This window comes from Xiphophorus couchianus, chromosome 23 (genome assembly GCF_001444195.1).
Source record: "Xiphophorus couchianus chromosome 23, X_couchianus-1.0, whole genome shotgun sequence".
In the NCBI taxonomy this organism is placed as follows: Eukaryota; Metazoa; Chordata; class Actinopteri; order Cyprinodontiformes; family Poeciliidae; genus Xiphophorus; species Xiphophorus couchianus.
In genome coordinates, this window is record NC_040250.1 from 11,661,250 (window position 1) to 11,678,810 (window position 17,561).

General features: G+C 35.8%; 3 protein-coding genes across 3 annotated transcripts; 1 reads left to right on the top strand and 2 right to left on the bottom strand.

Moving 5' to 3' along the window:
* Positions 1-4: 4 nt before the first annotated feature.
* LOC114138672 (uncharacterized) lies at positions 5-2,656 on the bottom strand. The gene is made up of 6 exons (XM_028008057.1): positions 2,535-2,656; positions 1,970-2,299; positions 1,509-1,883; positions 1,267-1,377; positions 1,113-1,156; positions 5-395 (listed from the first exon to the last, which is right to left on the bottom strand). The coding sequence occupies exons 1-6, from the start codon at positions 2,620-2,622 to the stop codon at positions 273-275; spliced, it is 1,071 nt and encodes a 356-aa protein (XP_027863858.1). The 5' UTR covers positions 2,623-2,656; the 3' UTR covers positions 5-272.
* A 2,765-nt stretch (positions 2,657-5,421) lies between these two features.
* LOC114138852 (uncharacterized) lies at positions 5,422-8,921 on the bottom strand. Its single transcript, XM_028008284.1, has 6 exons — positions 8,064-8,921; positions 7,668-7,988; positions 7,153-7,512; positions 6,864-6,995; positions 6,627-6,673; positions 5,422-6,546 (listed from the first exon to the last, which is right to left on the bottom strand). The coding sequence occupies exons 1-6, from the start codon at positions 8,104-8,106 to the stop codon at positions 6,412-6,414; spliced, it is 1,038 nt and encodes a 345-aa protein (XP_027864085.1). The 5' UTR covers positions 8,107-8,921; the 3' UTR covers positions 5,422-6,411.
* Positions 8,922-16,374: 7,453 nt separating this feature from the next.
* Positions 16,375-17,274, top strand: LOC114138788 (piggyBac transposable element-derived protein 4-like). The gene has a single exon (XM_028008209.1). It carries the CDS (start codon positions 16,414-16,416, stop codon positions 17,080-17,082), a length of 669 nt encoding a protein of 222 aa, XP_027864010.1. The 5' UTR covers positions 16,375-16,413; the 3' UTR covers positions 17,083-17,274.
* Positions 17,275-17,561: the final 287 nt, after the last annotated feature.

Below are 17,561 nucleotides of genomic sequence, written 5' to 3' on the forward strand. Positions count from 1 at the left end.
TGAAAACTTTGATCAAATTTTATTTAACTTTGATAACAGACAGAGAGCAGAAGATTTCTTCTTTATGGTTTCACTTTTCTAAAACAGGGAAAAAACAGGAAGACAAAACAGGAAACAGGGTTATCAGTATTTGATCCATTTTCTTGCTTTCACAATTGGCACATTCTCCTCCATCAGTTTTATGAGAATGGGTCTTTTAAAATATTCAGTTTGACTTCAAAAGCTAACTCCGCTCGCCTGGACAGATCAGTATTTCAAAAGCTAACTCTGTGCTATGGTTTTAGAGCACCATAGATTTTCTCCCTCTTTACTGCTTTTTCATCTTTTCCTTCTTGACTTGTATTTTTTATTATACCAAAGACAACAGTAGAGTAAATACGTGTGTCCTCTTCTTTCTGTAAAAAAAATAAAATTAATAATAATAATAATTTCAGTGACAGATTTAAATAACGACATTTATTCAACTTTATAGAATTCACACCAATAACCTATACATCATATCGGTTACTGAACACTTTTTATACAGCCAGTAGCGAAAGTGCTTAAAACAGACGGACAGACATAAAACCAATGAAACTACTAAAGAAACACACATTAGTAGTGATCGTATTAATAATGTGACTGTGAATAATAAAAATGTATTTAAATTTCACAGTTTTTTTTCTCCGAAGAGTTTTTGCGGCGCTAGTGGCTTGTATTTTTTGTGACGGTAGGCAGACAGGAAAGAGGGCAAAGATAGGGGGGAAGACATGCGGCAAAGGTCGTCGGGACCAGGGGTCCGCGTCGAGGACTAAGGCCTCCAAACGTTTGGCGTGCTAACCCCCTGCGCCACCACAGTAAATGTCACTCTTTTAAAAAAAGGTCGAACCAAGGACTGGGTTTGCATATTAGCCTGTGGCTAGAAAACCGATGTACAAAATGATGGTTACTCTGTTTTTAGTTTGCAACATTGTTTAATGTGCTGTTCTTGATTAAATAAATTTGAACTAAACTGAAAAGAGACAAATCAGGGAATTATTGGAAATCAGCGGAAACCCAAATCTTATCGTTTAGCATGGAAATGATGGACATATGTATGTCAGTAAATAATATGTGTTTTTTGAAAATATTACCTTTAGTTTCTGCTTTTCAACTTTTTCTTGTAGACAATTATCAACTGTAAAATACAAGAGGAAAATTCACAGATAAAATAAAAAAAAATAAACAAATACCAAAGCTTGATTACAATGCTTCCAAAATTAGTTGTGAAAATGTATGCTGTCTTACCTTTCCAGAAATCCCCTTTTGTCCTGATAATGGTAATAACAACGGCAAACCCACTTACAGCCACAAGAGTACACATCAGAAGCAGGCCATAATTTGGCCACCTGTAGCCGTCTTACACATAAAGATATAACCCATAAAAACTACTTTTATTTAACAGAGATTGAAAACAATTATGTAATACACACATAAATATTTATAATCCACAGAAATTAATTTTAGTTTATTAACAATCATATTCTTACCTTTGACTTCAATTTCAAGTTTGGTTCCATTTCCAAATATAATCTCCCCACACATGGCCAGTGCACAGTAGTAAGTCCCACTATCATCAGAGTTGACATTCTTTGAGAAGTGATAAACACATCTTTTTGAATCTGATGATGTGTCAGGTTTCTTGTCACAATTGTAAGATGCATTTTGATCTGTGTAGATGATGCTTCCACGGAAAGTGTCTTTTCTGACTCCAAACCAGGACACCCTGCGTTCATTTGGACAAGATCCAGTCTGGGAATGAGGTAGGACTGAACACTGGAGGGTAACAGAGTCCCCAGGCTGAAGTGGGGCTGATACTGTTGGCCACTGAACAACACTGTAGTTTAATGGTCTTGTATTTATGTCTAAATGTGAGAGAAAAAATAAGTTCAGAAATTGTTTGAGTAATTGCCTCTTTTAGGCATGAAATGAGTCTTATAAAATGCATTACCTTTCAAAGACAAATAAGTCCCAGACCACTCATCTGTATTCCAGGTAGATACTGCACAGTGATACAGGGCTTCATCTTCTTTAAAAGTTTTGAGGATAGTCAACGTGCTCTTGAATGTGGTATAGTTTGCAGCAAACCGTGAGGGAGAAAACCCTTTCTCAAATAGTGGGTGGGTAGTTGCCTTCATCAGGGTTGTTATCAATCTTAGAGTATCTCCATTAGTCTGTTTATACCACTTTACTCGAGTGTTACTGTAGTCCGAATCAGAAAGCGAACAAGTAAAGGTTACTGGTTCACCTAGTTGGCCTGTGGTCACTGAAATCAGTGAATCTGCATAATCCAAAAATAATTACCATTAATATCAGATAAAAACATCAGTTCCAATTTCAATGTAAATTTATCCCCGTACATGTGACAACATTTCAGCAGAAGTGTTGTCTATAAACGAGATAAACGAGACTTAAATGGGACAACAAAATATTCTAGAGAAAAAATTAACTTAAAATGCTGTTTTTGTATTAAAACAAAGACAAGATTTTATCCGAATAATGTGAATAGTACTTACTTCCTTGATCCAGAAAAATCAAAACAATCCACATGTGCATCATCCTGATGGAGTGAGACTCGTTTGTGGTTCGTGGTGGACATGACATGTCCAACTGCCTGATGAACCCACACGAAAGCCGATTTTATAGCTTCATTTCCTGTCATGCTGGTGTCTTCTGCATGTCAGCTTTTTGAGGTTTTGTAGTCTGTTTTAAAAAGGGGCAAAACAACCGTATCTATTTTTTGTAAGATCCTTTAACAAAAGGGTGATGCACTAGTTTAAAATAATTTCAGGAAAACTGAAAAAACTGCCCCTTTTATGTTGGACATAAAGTATTCACTTTTTATAAAAAAAAAAGAAAGAAAAGAAAATAGCATTTGCTTTTGCCATTGAAAACATTGCAATTGCATTGAAATATTTTTTTTTTCTTAATGTAAAGCAAACTTGTCTATTAGAATTCAGATTTTTTTATTTCATCTTCTGATGAAAGTTAGAATTAGTTTTTTTTTTTTTGTTTTTTTAGTGGCCCTAGTTCTCTTTTGTAGACTATGAAGTATTATGATGCAGATTCAAATTTTGTTAGCATTTCTGATTAATTGGTGTGTTATGACATGATGCCATTGACAAATAACTCTCCTACAAACGTTCCATAGATTTGTGTGCAATTTTTCTTCATATGCATTTGTAGCATATAAAATGTAAATACCAGATAAGCCTACATGTCAATGCATCTTGACTTGAAAAGAAATAACAGTGCGTTAGCATCACTGGAATTTAAAACCCACAGTGGTTACAGAATCAGTGAAATTATGCTTCGTAGGTGCTTTTCTCACCTCAGGATGGTATAATTATGGTATAATTAGGTGTGCTAATAATTTCCCAACCCCTAGGGGCAGTGCTAGAACGTAATTCCCCAATCAGTCAGTTCCTCTTGTAATTTATAAAACAAAATACATTGAAATGGTGGATTCATGGCAAGTAACATACTCAGTTCTGACACAGTTAATCACAAACAACATAATACACACACATGCTCTGCATATGTACAAATCAATACAGGAGTACATGAAAGTAGCATTGGAGGATCGAAGCTCCCCACTTAAGTTCCCCCCTTATAAAGCCATGTAACGTTTATTCATGGGGATACATGACAAGATAGCACCCCATGTGATAGCAACTTAAGAGTGAAACTATTTAATCTCTGAAACTGCTCAACCACCGCCCTCCCCCTCCAAAGAAAAAACTGGTGCAAAAGTTACAAAACGCTTTGTGTTGTCTCTTTCCAAGAAATGCTTTTGAACCGTTATTTCCTGACATCAAAAAGAAATGGCCACTCGCATACTCAAACCACAACTATTTTAAAATTTTGTCTTATTTCAGACTTTTTTTGCAAGTTTAACTCATAATTGTAATTGTTCTTATGGATGCATGAAGACATTTTGCATAAGACTTTTACGCTGCCACCTAAAGTTGATTCATATAGTTTTTCTGACCTGCAAACCCGCATGTATTTTACACAACTTACACAATATACTTCAAAGTGTATTGAAACTATATCTCTCTGTAAACCACAGAAGCACCACGAATGGTGATGGCCTTTCAGTAATTTGCAATTGCAATTTATTATCTTCCCTTCCAGTTGCTTCCTCAGGTTAGCTTGTTGAACGTATATGCCAACACAAACTGATATTGAGAATGAGATATAACACTTCTTACACTCACCAGCCAATTAACTAGGTACACCTGTTTAATTGTTTTTTAAACAGCAATTAAATGAATCAGTCAATAACAAGGCAGTAATCAACCAATCCCTTTATTGGAGCAAAAATATGTTGTTGCTCAATTAATATGCACTTACTTGAGCATAATGTTTGGGTACTCTCTGCAGGTATCCTCATCCCACATGTCCAGATGAGTATTCCTGCATGCTATGCAGCCAACTTAATGACGTTCAACCGTTAAACCGTAGTGCTGTTCTGAGTATTGCAGGAACTGTTGATCTACTGTGGTTTTCACACATAACTCATCTATTGAGTTTGCTAAGAATGGACAAAAAAAGAAACAAGGTATGTAGAATACCTCTTCTTGACACACAACAGGCCAAACACTGAACCAGATGAGTGACAGCAGTAGAGGACAACAAAGAGTGCTATTCCTGTCAGCTGAAGACAGAAACCTGAGGCTTTGGTTGACCCAGGCTCAACCAAATTGAACCACAGCAGTTTAAAAAAAAGGTTCTCTGATCGAATGAGCAGTGGTATTTGATAGGAGTTTCAGATTCCAGCATAAATTATACAAAGGTATAGATCCATTCTGATTTGTATCAACAGTACAGGCTGCTTCTGGTGTTCAAATGGTTTGGGAAATAGACTTTTGTTGAACTTTGTTTGTGAAAACTTGAACCTGTTGCACTATACTAAATGCCATAAATGTAAACAATGGAGCCTATCTGAATATTGATGCTGACTATCTCCTATTTCCTATGACCACAGTGTGCACTTCTTCTGATGGCTGCTATCAGCAGTATGATGGCCCACGAGACAAGGTTCAAAGCCTCTCAAACTCATTTACTGGACTTGCTGGGCAGTCATCAGTTAAAATTGAAATGAAAATGTGGAAAGGGAGATTTGCATCATATATTTACAGCTAAAAAAAATCTACAGCAACTGCATGATGCTGTTATCCAAATAAGTAGGAAAAATCGGTGATTATAAGTGTTTGATAAGAAATTACATTTTTAAAACACATTTCTCATGTTCAGATGAACCAGTCATTATGAGAGCATGATGTTGATGACTTCTATGGGAAAGCCCATTAATAAAGCTTAAAATTGTGCTTGAACACTTGATTGACATGAGATAGCTTGCAGTCTTTTAATAAACACTGTTTCATCTACCTCTTCTCAACCAGGTTGTTTACGTGTGTTCTAACTTCTTAACAGTTTTACTGACCTTCTGTGGTTGTCTTCATATTTATTCATCTCCAAATCCAGAATGAACTTATTTTTTTGTTGCCATTCACTGTCAGTTTGTTTCTTCTCACCAGTTGTAACATGAACAAATTGTTTATTATTAAAGGTAATAATGCACCTCACAGTTTCAACGCAATTTAAATTTAATATTGATTAGATTTTCTTTTTTAAACTGAAATGTTAAAAAAGCAGACATTAAAATTTGCTCTATAAAACAGACAAATATACTACGTATTATCAGAGCCAAAGCAACATGCAATTTTTATGCTTTTTACATGTCAATTTTTCTAGGTTGAAGAATAAACTTATTCGTACTGTAAAGTAAGGCAAAAAGTAGCAGTCAAATCAAAAACACTTGCAAACAAAAAAATACATTCTCAGACATCTATATTAAAATATTAGGTAAACAGAATTAAATAATCATTTAAAAAGTCAACAACAGTTTCAGAAATAAAAAAATGTTAAAATTAAACTTATTTTCAGTAGTAAATGCTAAATGGTTTTCACACCATAAAAAACTACTTTTTTAAATTTCTCTTTGCCGTAGTCTAAACTTATAACACTTAGGAATCTTTATTTCTTTATTTCTTTGTTTTGTTCTTATTGTTGCCAGTGTGAGTTGTTCTTAATTAAGCAACTTGTCAATTTGCTACACCTCTTATTTTCTTATTATGAGAGCCAGTTTCGGCTAATTAAAATCCAGATAGTCACCACACAGACACAGCAGTAACAGTACAAAGCAGTAAATTGTCAGACTTAACATATAACAAAGGGACAAACAGAGTAAAAAAGTGTCAAACTATCCAATTAAATGTATGATAAAATGATTCTCACATATACTCATGTCAATAAAAAAAGAAATCAGAATTGTTTTGAATGATATATCATCAAGTTCCTCTTCAGGTTGTAAATCAGATAACGCTGCTATTCATACCCCAAAGTCCGGACACCAGCATAGATGCATTGTCCGCCCGCTGCCTTTGTGTCTCTCTTTCCTTTTTGTTCAGCCTTTTTCTTTGCAAAATTTGGTACAGAATAAATCAAACCATCTTCATTTGTCTGCAGGAAAGAAAAAAAAAACATTATGATGGAGAAAACTCACAAGATGTGTTTTCCAACTCAGAATATTCCCAACTTACTGCCAAACTTTGTTGAGCTGCAGCTATTTCAGAATCTGCAGCAGCTTCTGTGTTATATGTAGAGAAAACATAAATAACAGAAAGGAATCTATCTATCTATCTATCTATCTATCTATCTATATATCTATATATATATATATATATATATATATATATATATATATATATATATATATATATATATACATATACTGTATATAATGACAAGATAGTGATTGCAGTACAATAAGATTTTACCAGTGGCGCCTCTCCTTAGTTTTTTGTTGGTGTGATTTAGTCGGACAATAACTGTCACAGTGATAGCCAAAGCAGCACACAGCAGGACAATGAACATAATGGCCCCAACATAATGAGAGACAAATAAGGATCCTGAAAATTAAAGAAGAAAATAGTAAGGTGTACTGAACAAAAACATGAAAAGTGACTTAACTTTAAGGCTCAGTCATAATTGTGGCACACATTTCACTTTGATTAGTAACCAATTACTGAACAAGAAAAAGTTTAAATGACACATTGGTTAAAATACCTTCAATTTCCAGTTTTGTTCCTTTTCCAAACAGTAGGTGCCCACATGTGACCACGGCACAGTAATACGTTCCCGCATCAGAGGAGCCGACATTGTTCAATGAAAAGTTGTGGACACATTTCCTCACAGACGGGGTCTCAGGAATCCTCTCACATTTACTTGCAGATTTTCCATGAACATAAAGTTTACTGGGATGAGATTCATCAAACTTGGCTTTGAACCAATGAACACTGTGATGATCTGAACTTGCATGGTCATCAGATTCAGACTGGACCAAACACTGAAGAGTCACGGAGTCTCTTAGATGGACTGGAAGCGATGGGAGTTCTTGAACAACAGTGGTAATTTCAGCTTCTGGTCCTGAGAGGTACAACGGAACAATACATCATTTTCAAGTCTGCAGAGAATGCGCTGGGATAAATTGAATTAATTTATGCAACCTACATTTTTTCCTACAGAGAAACTTCTAAAAACTGAAAGTTGAGCATCAGTTAGATAATAATTGTTCCAATTACCTTTAACTTTCAAAAAAGTCACATTCTGAAGGGATTTCTGTAGCTCCGATATTTCCTCACAGTAGTAAAAAGCAGTGTCTTTCAGCTCTGTTTGCTTTATATGGAGAAGGAAAGTTCCTGGTTCTTTTTCTGTTGTGATGCGAGGTGTAGAGTTAACAATGATGCCATCAAAAGTATAAGTTGCTCCTAAGATTTCAGGCAAATTTCCAGCAGCAACTTTCATCCAGAAGAGGTAACCTGATGAATTACGTCTCCAGCTGCATGTCAGAGTGACATCTTCTCCAACAGAAACAGTTTTTGTTGTATATTCTTGTGTACATCCTGAAGGACAAATTGAATGTACATAAACTTCAATGTAAAATGGCAAGATAATTTAATGTTTACAGCAATACTCACGTCCAATTGGGAAGAGAAGAACTGTATAAAGTATGATCATCATTGTTTGGGTATTTCAGGGGAGGTATCTGATTATTTAGATCTCGTAAACATATTATGAAGCTGTATGTGGCTATATGGGAGGGGACCCAGATATGGGAGGAGGCTGTTTTTTTTAATAATTGATCTCTTCTTTGTTTTTACATTTATCAACATAGTGAAAATGATCACACTACAACCTTTCCTTTCCATTACCTCTACTTGTGAAGCAGTATAAGTAGTTTTCCATGTAAACATGAGTCACACCTATGATCAACAAAGTAGTGACTCATGGTGCTCATTGGTCAACTTTATTTAAGTTTTATTTAAAATAATTCTGTATTTGATCTGTGGAGATTTATCTCTTGCTGAAAGGGAAAAGTAAGGGGAATATAAAAATAGTAAATGTTATGCAGTCACCAAGCCTTATTTGACAAACTATTAACGTTTCAATTAAATGAATTGCATTGTTAAAGCATGTCATCTGATATTACAACAGGTTCCTAAGCATATAAGCATTAGCCATATTTAATTCTCATATTTTTTCAAAACAAAAAACAACAAGAAATTGGGACTTCTTTTAGTAACGTCAATTCATTCTTGCAAGAGTTGTTAATGAAGGTGTTGCATGAAGCATGTTAAAATATTGTGGCCAACAATCTTGGGCCCGATTGTTTTTGTGGCCTTCATGTAGATGTTGGAGCACCTCAGTTTTTTCCTAATGTCTTCCTGCTACAATGTTTTAGTATGTAGAGCTGCTGTACTTCAACAAAGTGAATTGCTTCCTGCGAAAAGCTGAGTTTTAGCAATGTAACGAGTGCTCCAATTTTAATTCTCAAAAGAACTGGAGTATTTTTTTTTTCAGCAACAAATTTCATCCAGAAGAAGAAACTTGACAAATTATTTTGTAAATTGCATGTTAGAGTGACATCTTCTCCAAAGGAAAATGTTTATGTTGTATATTCTTGTGTGAATCCTGAAGTAAAAAAAAAAATATTTTTTTTTTCTCAAAGCCTATTGTAGAATTTCAAAACAGTAAGATGAAGATGACATGAGCAACAACTCACCTTCAATATGAAAAAAAAAGCACAAACCTAAAAAGTTTAAAGCCTTTAGAAAAGAGCTTATCCCGTAAGCAATATAATTTTTAAGTAAAATTTATCATCTTAAAATAATTTTTATTGTACATTTTCAGAGGATTTGATTAAACATTATTTCACTCTGTTAAGTGTTACACTGTTTCTCTGAAAGCCTAGAGACTTTTAGGCCTTTCAAATTTCATCTGTGAGCTTCTGTTAACAAGACATGACCCGAAAAAGGTCATATCTCCCTTGATGTGCTGCCATCTGGTGGTAGACAGTTGAATTAATTGTTACCATTCAGTAATTATACTGAAAACATGAAGTCCATATGTAATACAGATTTTGCACACTGTATTTCAAGTGTTTTTTATTTCATTGCTTACAGCAAATGAAATCCTGAAAGCTTCTTAGAAAATTTTAATGTTACAGAAAAAATGAAAAGGATTTCAAAGAATAGAATATGGTGTTTTGACTGTTATGGCACCAACATGTGGAGGGCATAAGATGTTAATAATAATATGTCTGATTGGGTAGAATATATATGTGCAAATATGAAGCTTTTTGAAAATAAGATGTAATTATTCTGCTTTCTCCTTGTAACTGCGGACATACTATTTAACCCATTAACTGGTAAACCTCTAAAAAACTGAATTTCAGAAAAAATATATGACAACAAAGTCTTTGAACTGATAATAAATCAGTCATTAACCCTGCCACTGGATCACAAACCACTGACTAGCTTCAAATTAAGTCACCTGGTAATGTTATTGAGCAAAAAGTAACCAAAGCAAAATGTTCTGTAATCGGGAATTCAGGTATGATATTTTGTATTAAAATATTCTGACAAGAAAATCTAAAGATTAAATAATTTAAACATTTAATACTGTACTTACTTGGGATCCGCAAATTATTGAATATTTTAAAAGAGAACTTCATCTTTGGCTTATCTGATTGAAGATACTACTGTAAAGGTATAACATTTCCCCCAGGATTTCCAGATACTTAATAAATCCATTATGCCCTCAACTTGCTGCAGAACGAATCACTCTTTACAGCTTTCTTCTGGCTGTACCATGGCAGAGAATGACTTTTGCATATCCTATAATAAGCCAGTATGTTCTCAGGAAAACTCATAACTTCTTTTATTTTCTGATACAGTCCTGATGGAAATATTAGTTTTCTTTCCTAAAAATGTAGTATTTTCTGAATACCTTTATTTTAATCTTACACTGTAAATCATGTTAGTATTGTTTTATTAACAAATAGACACAGAGAAATGCAAATTAAGAACTTTTTTTATTTAACAAGGCACAAGAGCCCACTGGAAGCATCATCATAAGTAATCAGTGTTTACTTATGCTGTAAGTAAACACTTACATTATAATGTTATTAATAACATTGTTGTTATTAATACCCTTCATTAATAACAACAATGTCGCTGTCAAAATGTACAGGAAAGCCTTGCTCACATTTGATTGCAATTCTTCTGGTACGACTAGCGCCCCCGTACTGGCAATGTGGATGTCGAGCACCTTGGTTTTTCAGAGTACAGACAACAACGTGAAAAGGTTGAAGGCTTTTCCTCATTTGACCATATGGCTCACCTGCCCTTCCACAAACCGGTTTAACTTGTTTAGGTCTAGCTAGGATGAAAGTGTTGGTTTCCTTACATTCATTGCTGTCAGGTTTTGAGATGCCTCTCTTGCTAATTTCTGCATCACATCGGGTTTGGCTCATTTTTCCGTTGATATGCTGGTTTATAAATTTTTTGTAACGGGCTCTAACAATTGGATCTTGGCAGATTGCAGAGCTAAAAAGCAACAGCAAACAGGCAAGTGGGATCTTCATTGTCCACTATGGAAACAAATATAGAAAAAGAGAATTCAGTAATGTAAAATAATATAAAACTTAACTATACGATTTGGACAAAAACTTAATCAGAAAACTAGAAAAAATAAAATCACAAACCGAAACACGAAGACGAAAGATGAAGCTGGTGTTCCTTTTCCTTCTGTCAAGACTTGCTCTTGAAGCTAAAATAAAATATTAAAAGTTGAAACATATATTGTTTAAAATATTTCGACAAGTATCTTTATGCAGTTGTCTTTTCAAAGGATTTGGTTTGGACTTTGACTTATTGATCAATAACCAAAATGGAAGGACAAACTGAGATGGAACAACGGTGAAATAGGTTAAAAGCTTTCTCAAATTACTTGTGTTATTGTGCAATAGCCAGCCCCGCCCTAAACCTTACAACTCCCAAGGACCAACTACTGACCAGCTCTCTGTCTAACGGGTCCAGAAAATCTCTAACCCACAGAGTCTTACCCTGAGGCACGTCTAGGAGAGATAATCTGTCTAAGGTAGCATCAAGGGAAATTCATCTAGCTTTAACTAACTACAATCCAAGAGCTATGACCCTTTTCAGTTAAGAAGCAATCAGCTGAGAAGCCCTCACAACTGCATAACTTCAATAACCGCTCCGGTTAACGGTAGCCCTCTCTCTTTCAACAATGTGCACTTGTTACAGGCTAGATAGTTTTTAGTGGCTCAACATAACCCCCAGGGTCATTATTTTACCAACACTAAAGGAATTTCTGAAGCCACCACATTTCTAGAATCATGTTCATAGGTTTTACATTAATTAGGAGAACCATAAAATAATAAATGACTCAATTAATTTCACTGTCCACAAATCTTATTAAAATTTTAATGTATCTTTATTAAGCAAGCTTTTAGCAAGGATAAGTGACAGACAGATTAATTATCAATGATTATGAATTAAGAATAAAAATTAAAATCATTATAAACCACCTTCAATCTATTCTGACTTCTTTCCCTAAACTGTGTCGCTAATTTACTGAGTGAGGCTTTGGGGAGCAGGTCAACTCATACCCAGATGATGGATGATCTCTGCAACAGAAAACTTCAAATGTCCTTGGTCAGAGTCTTTGTCTTTGTACGGCAAAATCTTGTGCCTTCTGGCTGCGTGGCTGCGGTCCTCTGCTAATCTTCTGTCTGCGTCCTTTTGTTGGTTTAACTTCAGCACCGCGGACTAAGAGCACTTTATTCCTCTTTTCATGGGTTTTTATGCTCTCTCAGCCCATAGTTGTGTATGGGGTGCTGGCCTACGTTACTTCTTGAACGTTCGATGGTTCTTTGGAAAGCACCAACCCTTCTTACAACAGTTGATGCCTCACTTACTTCCTCTTTTGCCGTTTATCTACTGACCATCTGCCTTTACTTCCCCAATTTAGTTTTGAAGAAAACATGTTACTTCCTCTTTCCCTGCTCAGCTCTGGCCCTAACTTTTGCTCTAATTACAACACAGCCTGGGAACAGCACTTCACTTCACTTCACACAATGTATCATTACTTCAGTTACGTTTCTGTAAATCATCATAAATTATTAAACATAATCAACTTTGTATTAATTCAAACATAACTTCTTATAGTACAGTGAACCCTCGCTTTAACGCTGTTCACCTTTCATGGCCTCGCTGCTTCGCGGATTTTTTTGTGCAGTATTTTTTCACCCTGCATTGTATTCTGCGTCCTGATTGACTAAACACTCTCCGGGCTTCTTCTCTACCTGTGTGCCAATAACGTTACTGTATTTAAATATACGTGATACAGCTAGGCAAATTTTGGTAAATGTTTTTTGCCCAGGACAAAAAAAGAGCAACTACTGATAACTATGTTCTTCTTTCGAAAAAACACACCGGCACCACAGGCTTCAGAAGAAAAAGATACTATAGAGCTGAGTCAGGCCGCAGCGTCACAGTCAGAGGCGCAGTGAAATATGAGAGTCACAATTTGTCCTATTGATGATTAAAATGATTATTTTTACTGTAGTTATTTGTAAGAAAGCTTTATATTTGTTTAAAAAAATGCTTGGGCCTGAAAACAGTTTTTGTTCTTTGGTTTCAATGTAGAGTATTTAATTATGCTGTATAATAATTGTAAAAAAATAAAGGTAACTACTTCACGGATTTTGCCTATTGATAGGTATTTTCCTTTCGAACCTAAATAAAAGAAAGAACCACAGACAACGTATATGAATTTTACGTGGAGCTTTTGCAAAAGGGAAGGCTCTATCAAACTTCTCCTCCGATCAGTTCCACAGAGCGTTCTGGGCTGCCCTTACAACGGCTCCTGTTTTTATTGTCTAAGAAGGACAGGCAAGGGGGCAGTCAGGAAAAACAACAGAGGTCGTAAAGCTTCTAACCCAAACATCTAACAACCCAGGTCCAGATGTGATATCTGATCAAAGGTCTGAGCCCGGTTCAAATCTTGGTCAATACTGTCAAGAAAACAAAATACGACTGCTCACAGGTGGTTACTAAATTAGGAGGTGTTCTTGCAAAAGGGTTTAAAGTCTGAGAAACTCAGTGTTATCTATTTCTCGTAAAGTTGAGCAGACAGTAGTGACCTCCAGGTCATTTAAAGAAGAGAACACTTTAAACAGAAAATCACAAAAATCTATAGACTTAATGTGAACTAGAGTAAGAAAATAAAATGATAATACCAAAAACTCTCTAACACCTATCATGGGTTCTTTTCGGAACGCAACCCCCGCAAAAAACGAGGCTTCACTGTAATCATCTAAGTTTGATTCTCTTTACCATTTATTCATAATGCCATTCATTTCTTATTCTGCTTTTCATTACATCAACTCTTTGTAGTATCAAAGTGCAAAAAATCCTCATTTTTATAATCATCAATAAATCAAAATACAGAAATACATTTCTTATAATCAATCAGTAAATCAAAGTACCAGAATATATATTTTTTAATCATCATTAAATCAAAATGGAAGATCACTTATGTTTCTCTTATCGTGGACTTCAGGAGGAACGCTGACCTACATCCACCCATCCACATTAAGGGGACAGTGGTGGAGCGTGTGGACACCTTTAAGTTCCTGGGAGTCCACATCTCCGAGGACCTGACTTGGACGACCAGCTGCTCCAAACTCATTAAGAAGGCGCATCAGCGCCTCTTCTTCATGAGGACCCTGAAGAAGAACCACCTGTCCTCAGAGATCCTCACGAACTTCTACCGCTGCACCATTGAGAGCATCCTCACCAACTGTATTACAGCTTGGTACGGGAACTGCTCTGTCTCCGACCGGCAGGCGCTGCAGAGGGTGGTGAAAACTGCCCAGTATATCGCCGGGACACCGCTCCCTGCCATCAAGGACATCTACAGGAAGCGGTGTTTGAAAAGGGCCGGGAAAATCACAAAGGACTCCACTCACCCAGCACACACACTCTTTTCCCTCCTGCCCTCTGGGAGGCGTTACAGAAGCCTACGGACCAGAACCACCAGGCACCGGAACAGCTTCTTTCCCACAGCTGTCACGCTTTTTTTTTTTTTTTTTTTTTCCAACTTTCTTTATTGAATTTTACCGCTTGACATACATTAAACATTAGTACAATGAAAACACGGTAGTTATAGATAGAGAGAAGAGGAAGTTCAAGCTGATTTCTCCCAGAACCCAACCCACCCCGTCCAGGTCTAGGCACAAGACAAACATCCAGCAGAGATCCAGTCCCTGCGACAGCTTCTAGCAACACGACATACACACACATCCATCCATACACATTCCAAAGGAGGCAGAAAAAGAAATAAAGAAAAAATAATACTGATACTAAGTAAGTAAATGAATATATATTTTTACGTTTGTACTAGTAAAGCTGTCACGCTTTTGAACGCCTCCTGACATAAAACATAAACTATAAGGACTGTACTCCCCTATCCTCTCATACAACAATAACACATGGACTATCCTCACACATACACACATCACGGACTGTTTTCTTCACACACACATACAACCTGTAAATTGTATCTGCCATTATTTATCTTGTATTATATTATATACATATATAATCCATTCCCTAACATTCTTGTATATTCTGTATATTCTGTATAATCTGTGCATATAGCTCCCATATTTATATTTATATTTATACACAATATCTATATCTCTTTGCTATAACCCCTTATAGTCCATACATACATAGTCTTGTACATCTGTAAATAAAGATTTATATCTCGTAGAGCACTTCTGGATAGATGCAAACTACATCTCGTTGCTTGTACTTGTGACAGTGCAATGACAATAAAGTTGAATTCTATTCTATTCTATTCTATTCTATTCTATTCTATTCTATTCTATTCTATTCTATTCCTTAATGCTCTGTTTTCCACGTGAACCTGGAAAGATTTCACCACTCTGTACCAGTTTTTCACAACACTGGAAAAAGGCGTAAACAGTGTTGTATCCCAAGACGCATAATTTCATTTTTAAAGTCACACAAAAAATATTGAACTGACATTTACAATGTTTAAAGTTCAAGGAATCTCACAAAATATACCTGTAAAATATGTAAAGTCTTCACTATGGTCTGATGAGTCCAAGTAAGAGAATAACTGTAGTCGTGAAATTTGGAAATAGATCTCACTCTTCATGTGTTGCCTTGAAACAATGTTTAGAAGATCAAGTCTAAAAGTTTTAGGAGATGGTGAACATTATTTTTAATATCACAGCATGAGTGTTGTGAGGTCTGCTTGTGACATCTATTTTGCAGTTACCTAGACTGTTTGTCAACATTTGAACAACCTAAAGCCCAGGCACCCGATTCTAGTCCTACTGTGTTTCTCATGAATAAGTTAGATAAGATTTTTTTGCTTGGCTGACTGGCTTCATTTTATATCTGCTCTTAACCCTTTGATGCAAAACATGGGTCAAAAGTGACCCAGCTGAGTTTTTATCTTCTATATCTTTGCAATAAATTAATTTCATCATTCAGTATTCTAGGTATTCCTCAATTAACTTGTTTTTGATCATCATACATCCTTAATTAATTTTTTCCTTTCTTACTTTTTGAACAAAAACCCTTTTTGTATCACTACCCTTCTAATGCACAAAACGGGTCAAAAACGACCCGCATTCATTTTCCAGGTTACTTCATGTACGGTTGAGTGTTTCTTTGACATACTTTGAAATAAATTAATTTTATCATTTACTTTTCCAGATATGCAGTACATATCTTGTTTTTGCTTACCACAAATCATCATTTTTATTTTTTCTTTCTTAAGTTATGAACAAGCACAGCTTTTGTAATTCTACATGGACAATGGACAACTTTTTCACCAGTTTTCACCAGTTTCACCAAGCTCTTCAAGAACAATCTGACCATCGTTGGGACTCTTCACCAGATCAAGCCTGACATACCATCTATCATGAAGCCATCCAAATCATGGGAGCTTCATAGCTCAGAATTTGGATTCTATGGCAACATGACCATGGTGAGCTATGTGCAGAAGAAAGGAAAGGCTGTTGTCCTACTGAGCACCATGCATGATGACAAAGCAGTGGATAACAGCAGTCAGAAGAAGAAACCAGAAGTGATCCAGTACTACAATAAAACAAAAGGAGGAGTGGACACAATGGATCAAATGGTTAGCAACTACACATGTCTGCGGAGAACAAGGAGGTGGCCCATGGTTCTCTGGTACAATATGCTGGATGTTGCCACACTCAATGCCTACACCAACTTCAGTGCACAACACCCTGATTATATGGGTGGTGCGAGTAATGCACGACGACTATTTATCAAGGAGCTGGGCAAAGAGCTCGTCATGCCACATATGAAGAGGCGCATGGAGGGCACACCCAAACTCCAGAAGCATATTATTGAGGCAATGGGAAGGTGTGGGTTAAAAAAAGACACAGCCACCACTCAGCTACAAGAGGACATCAGACAGGAGGGCCAAAGGAAGAGGAAGAGGTGCGCGATCTGCCCAGTTTCGAAAGACAGAAAAGCCAGCAGCTGGTGTTCCCAGTGCACTAGGCCGGTGTGCAAGGAGCACAAAAAATTAGTGATCATTTGTGAGGCATGCAGAAATTGAGATGGCAGTTTGTGTTCTACTAATGTGTTCAGTTGTGTTTTATTTTGTTTGGTCACATTTCACCAGTTTACAGTTGTTCAACCACAGATAAAGTTCAGTTCAATAGCTGTTATCTGTTATCAGGATTTATGTGTATGTGTGATAAAATGACAAACGTGTTGCAAGTATTAAATAAATAACTGTTTGGCCCCATTCACTGCTAAAGTAATTACTTGAATTTTTTTTTTTTATAGTATTAAGACATTTAATTTTAAATCACACTTGGAGGACCCATGTATAGTAATATAAAAATTATTTTTGTTCATAAAGTAGGAAATAAAAAAATAAATTAATGATCTGTGGTAATTAAAAACAAGATATTTAAAGAATACTTGGAATATTCAATCATAAAATGAATTGATTTTGAAAAACAGAGCAAAGAAAAACTCAGTCAGCATGAAATAACATGGAAAATGAATGCGGCTCATTTTTGACCCATG

Coding starts and splice junctions, on each gene's coding strand:
- LOC114138672 (XM_028008057.1), bottom strand. CDS start 2,622: ATGTCATGTCCACCACGAACCACAAACGAGTCTCACTCCATCAGGATG. Junction 1,884..1,969: donor GACTTATTTGTCTTTGAAAG/GTAATGCATTTT, acceptor TCTCACATTTAG/ACATAAATACAAGACCATTA. Junction 1,157..1,266: donor AAAAGGGGATTTCTGGAAAG/GTAAGACAGCAT, acceptor TGTATTTTACAG/TTGATAATTGTCTACAAGAA.
- LOC114138852 (XM_028008284.1), bottom strand. CDS start 8,106: ATGATGATCATACTTTATACAGTTCTTCTCTTCCCAATTGGAC. Junction 7,989..8,063: donor TCTTCTCTTCCCAATTGGAC/GTGAGTATTGCT, acceptor TTTGTCCTTCAG/GATGTACACAAGAATATACA. Junction 6,996..7,152: donor AACAAAACTGGAAATTGAAG/GTATTTTAACCA, acceptor TTTAATTTTCAG/GATCCTTATTTGTCTCTCAT.
- LOC114138788 (XM_028008209.1), top strand. CDS start 16,414: ATGAAGCCATCCAAATCATGGGAGCTTCATAGCTCAGAATTTGGATTC.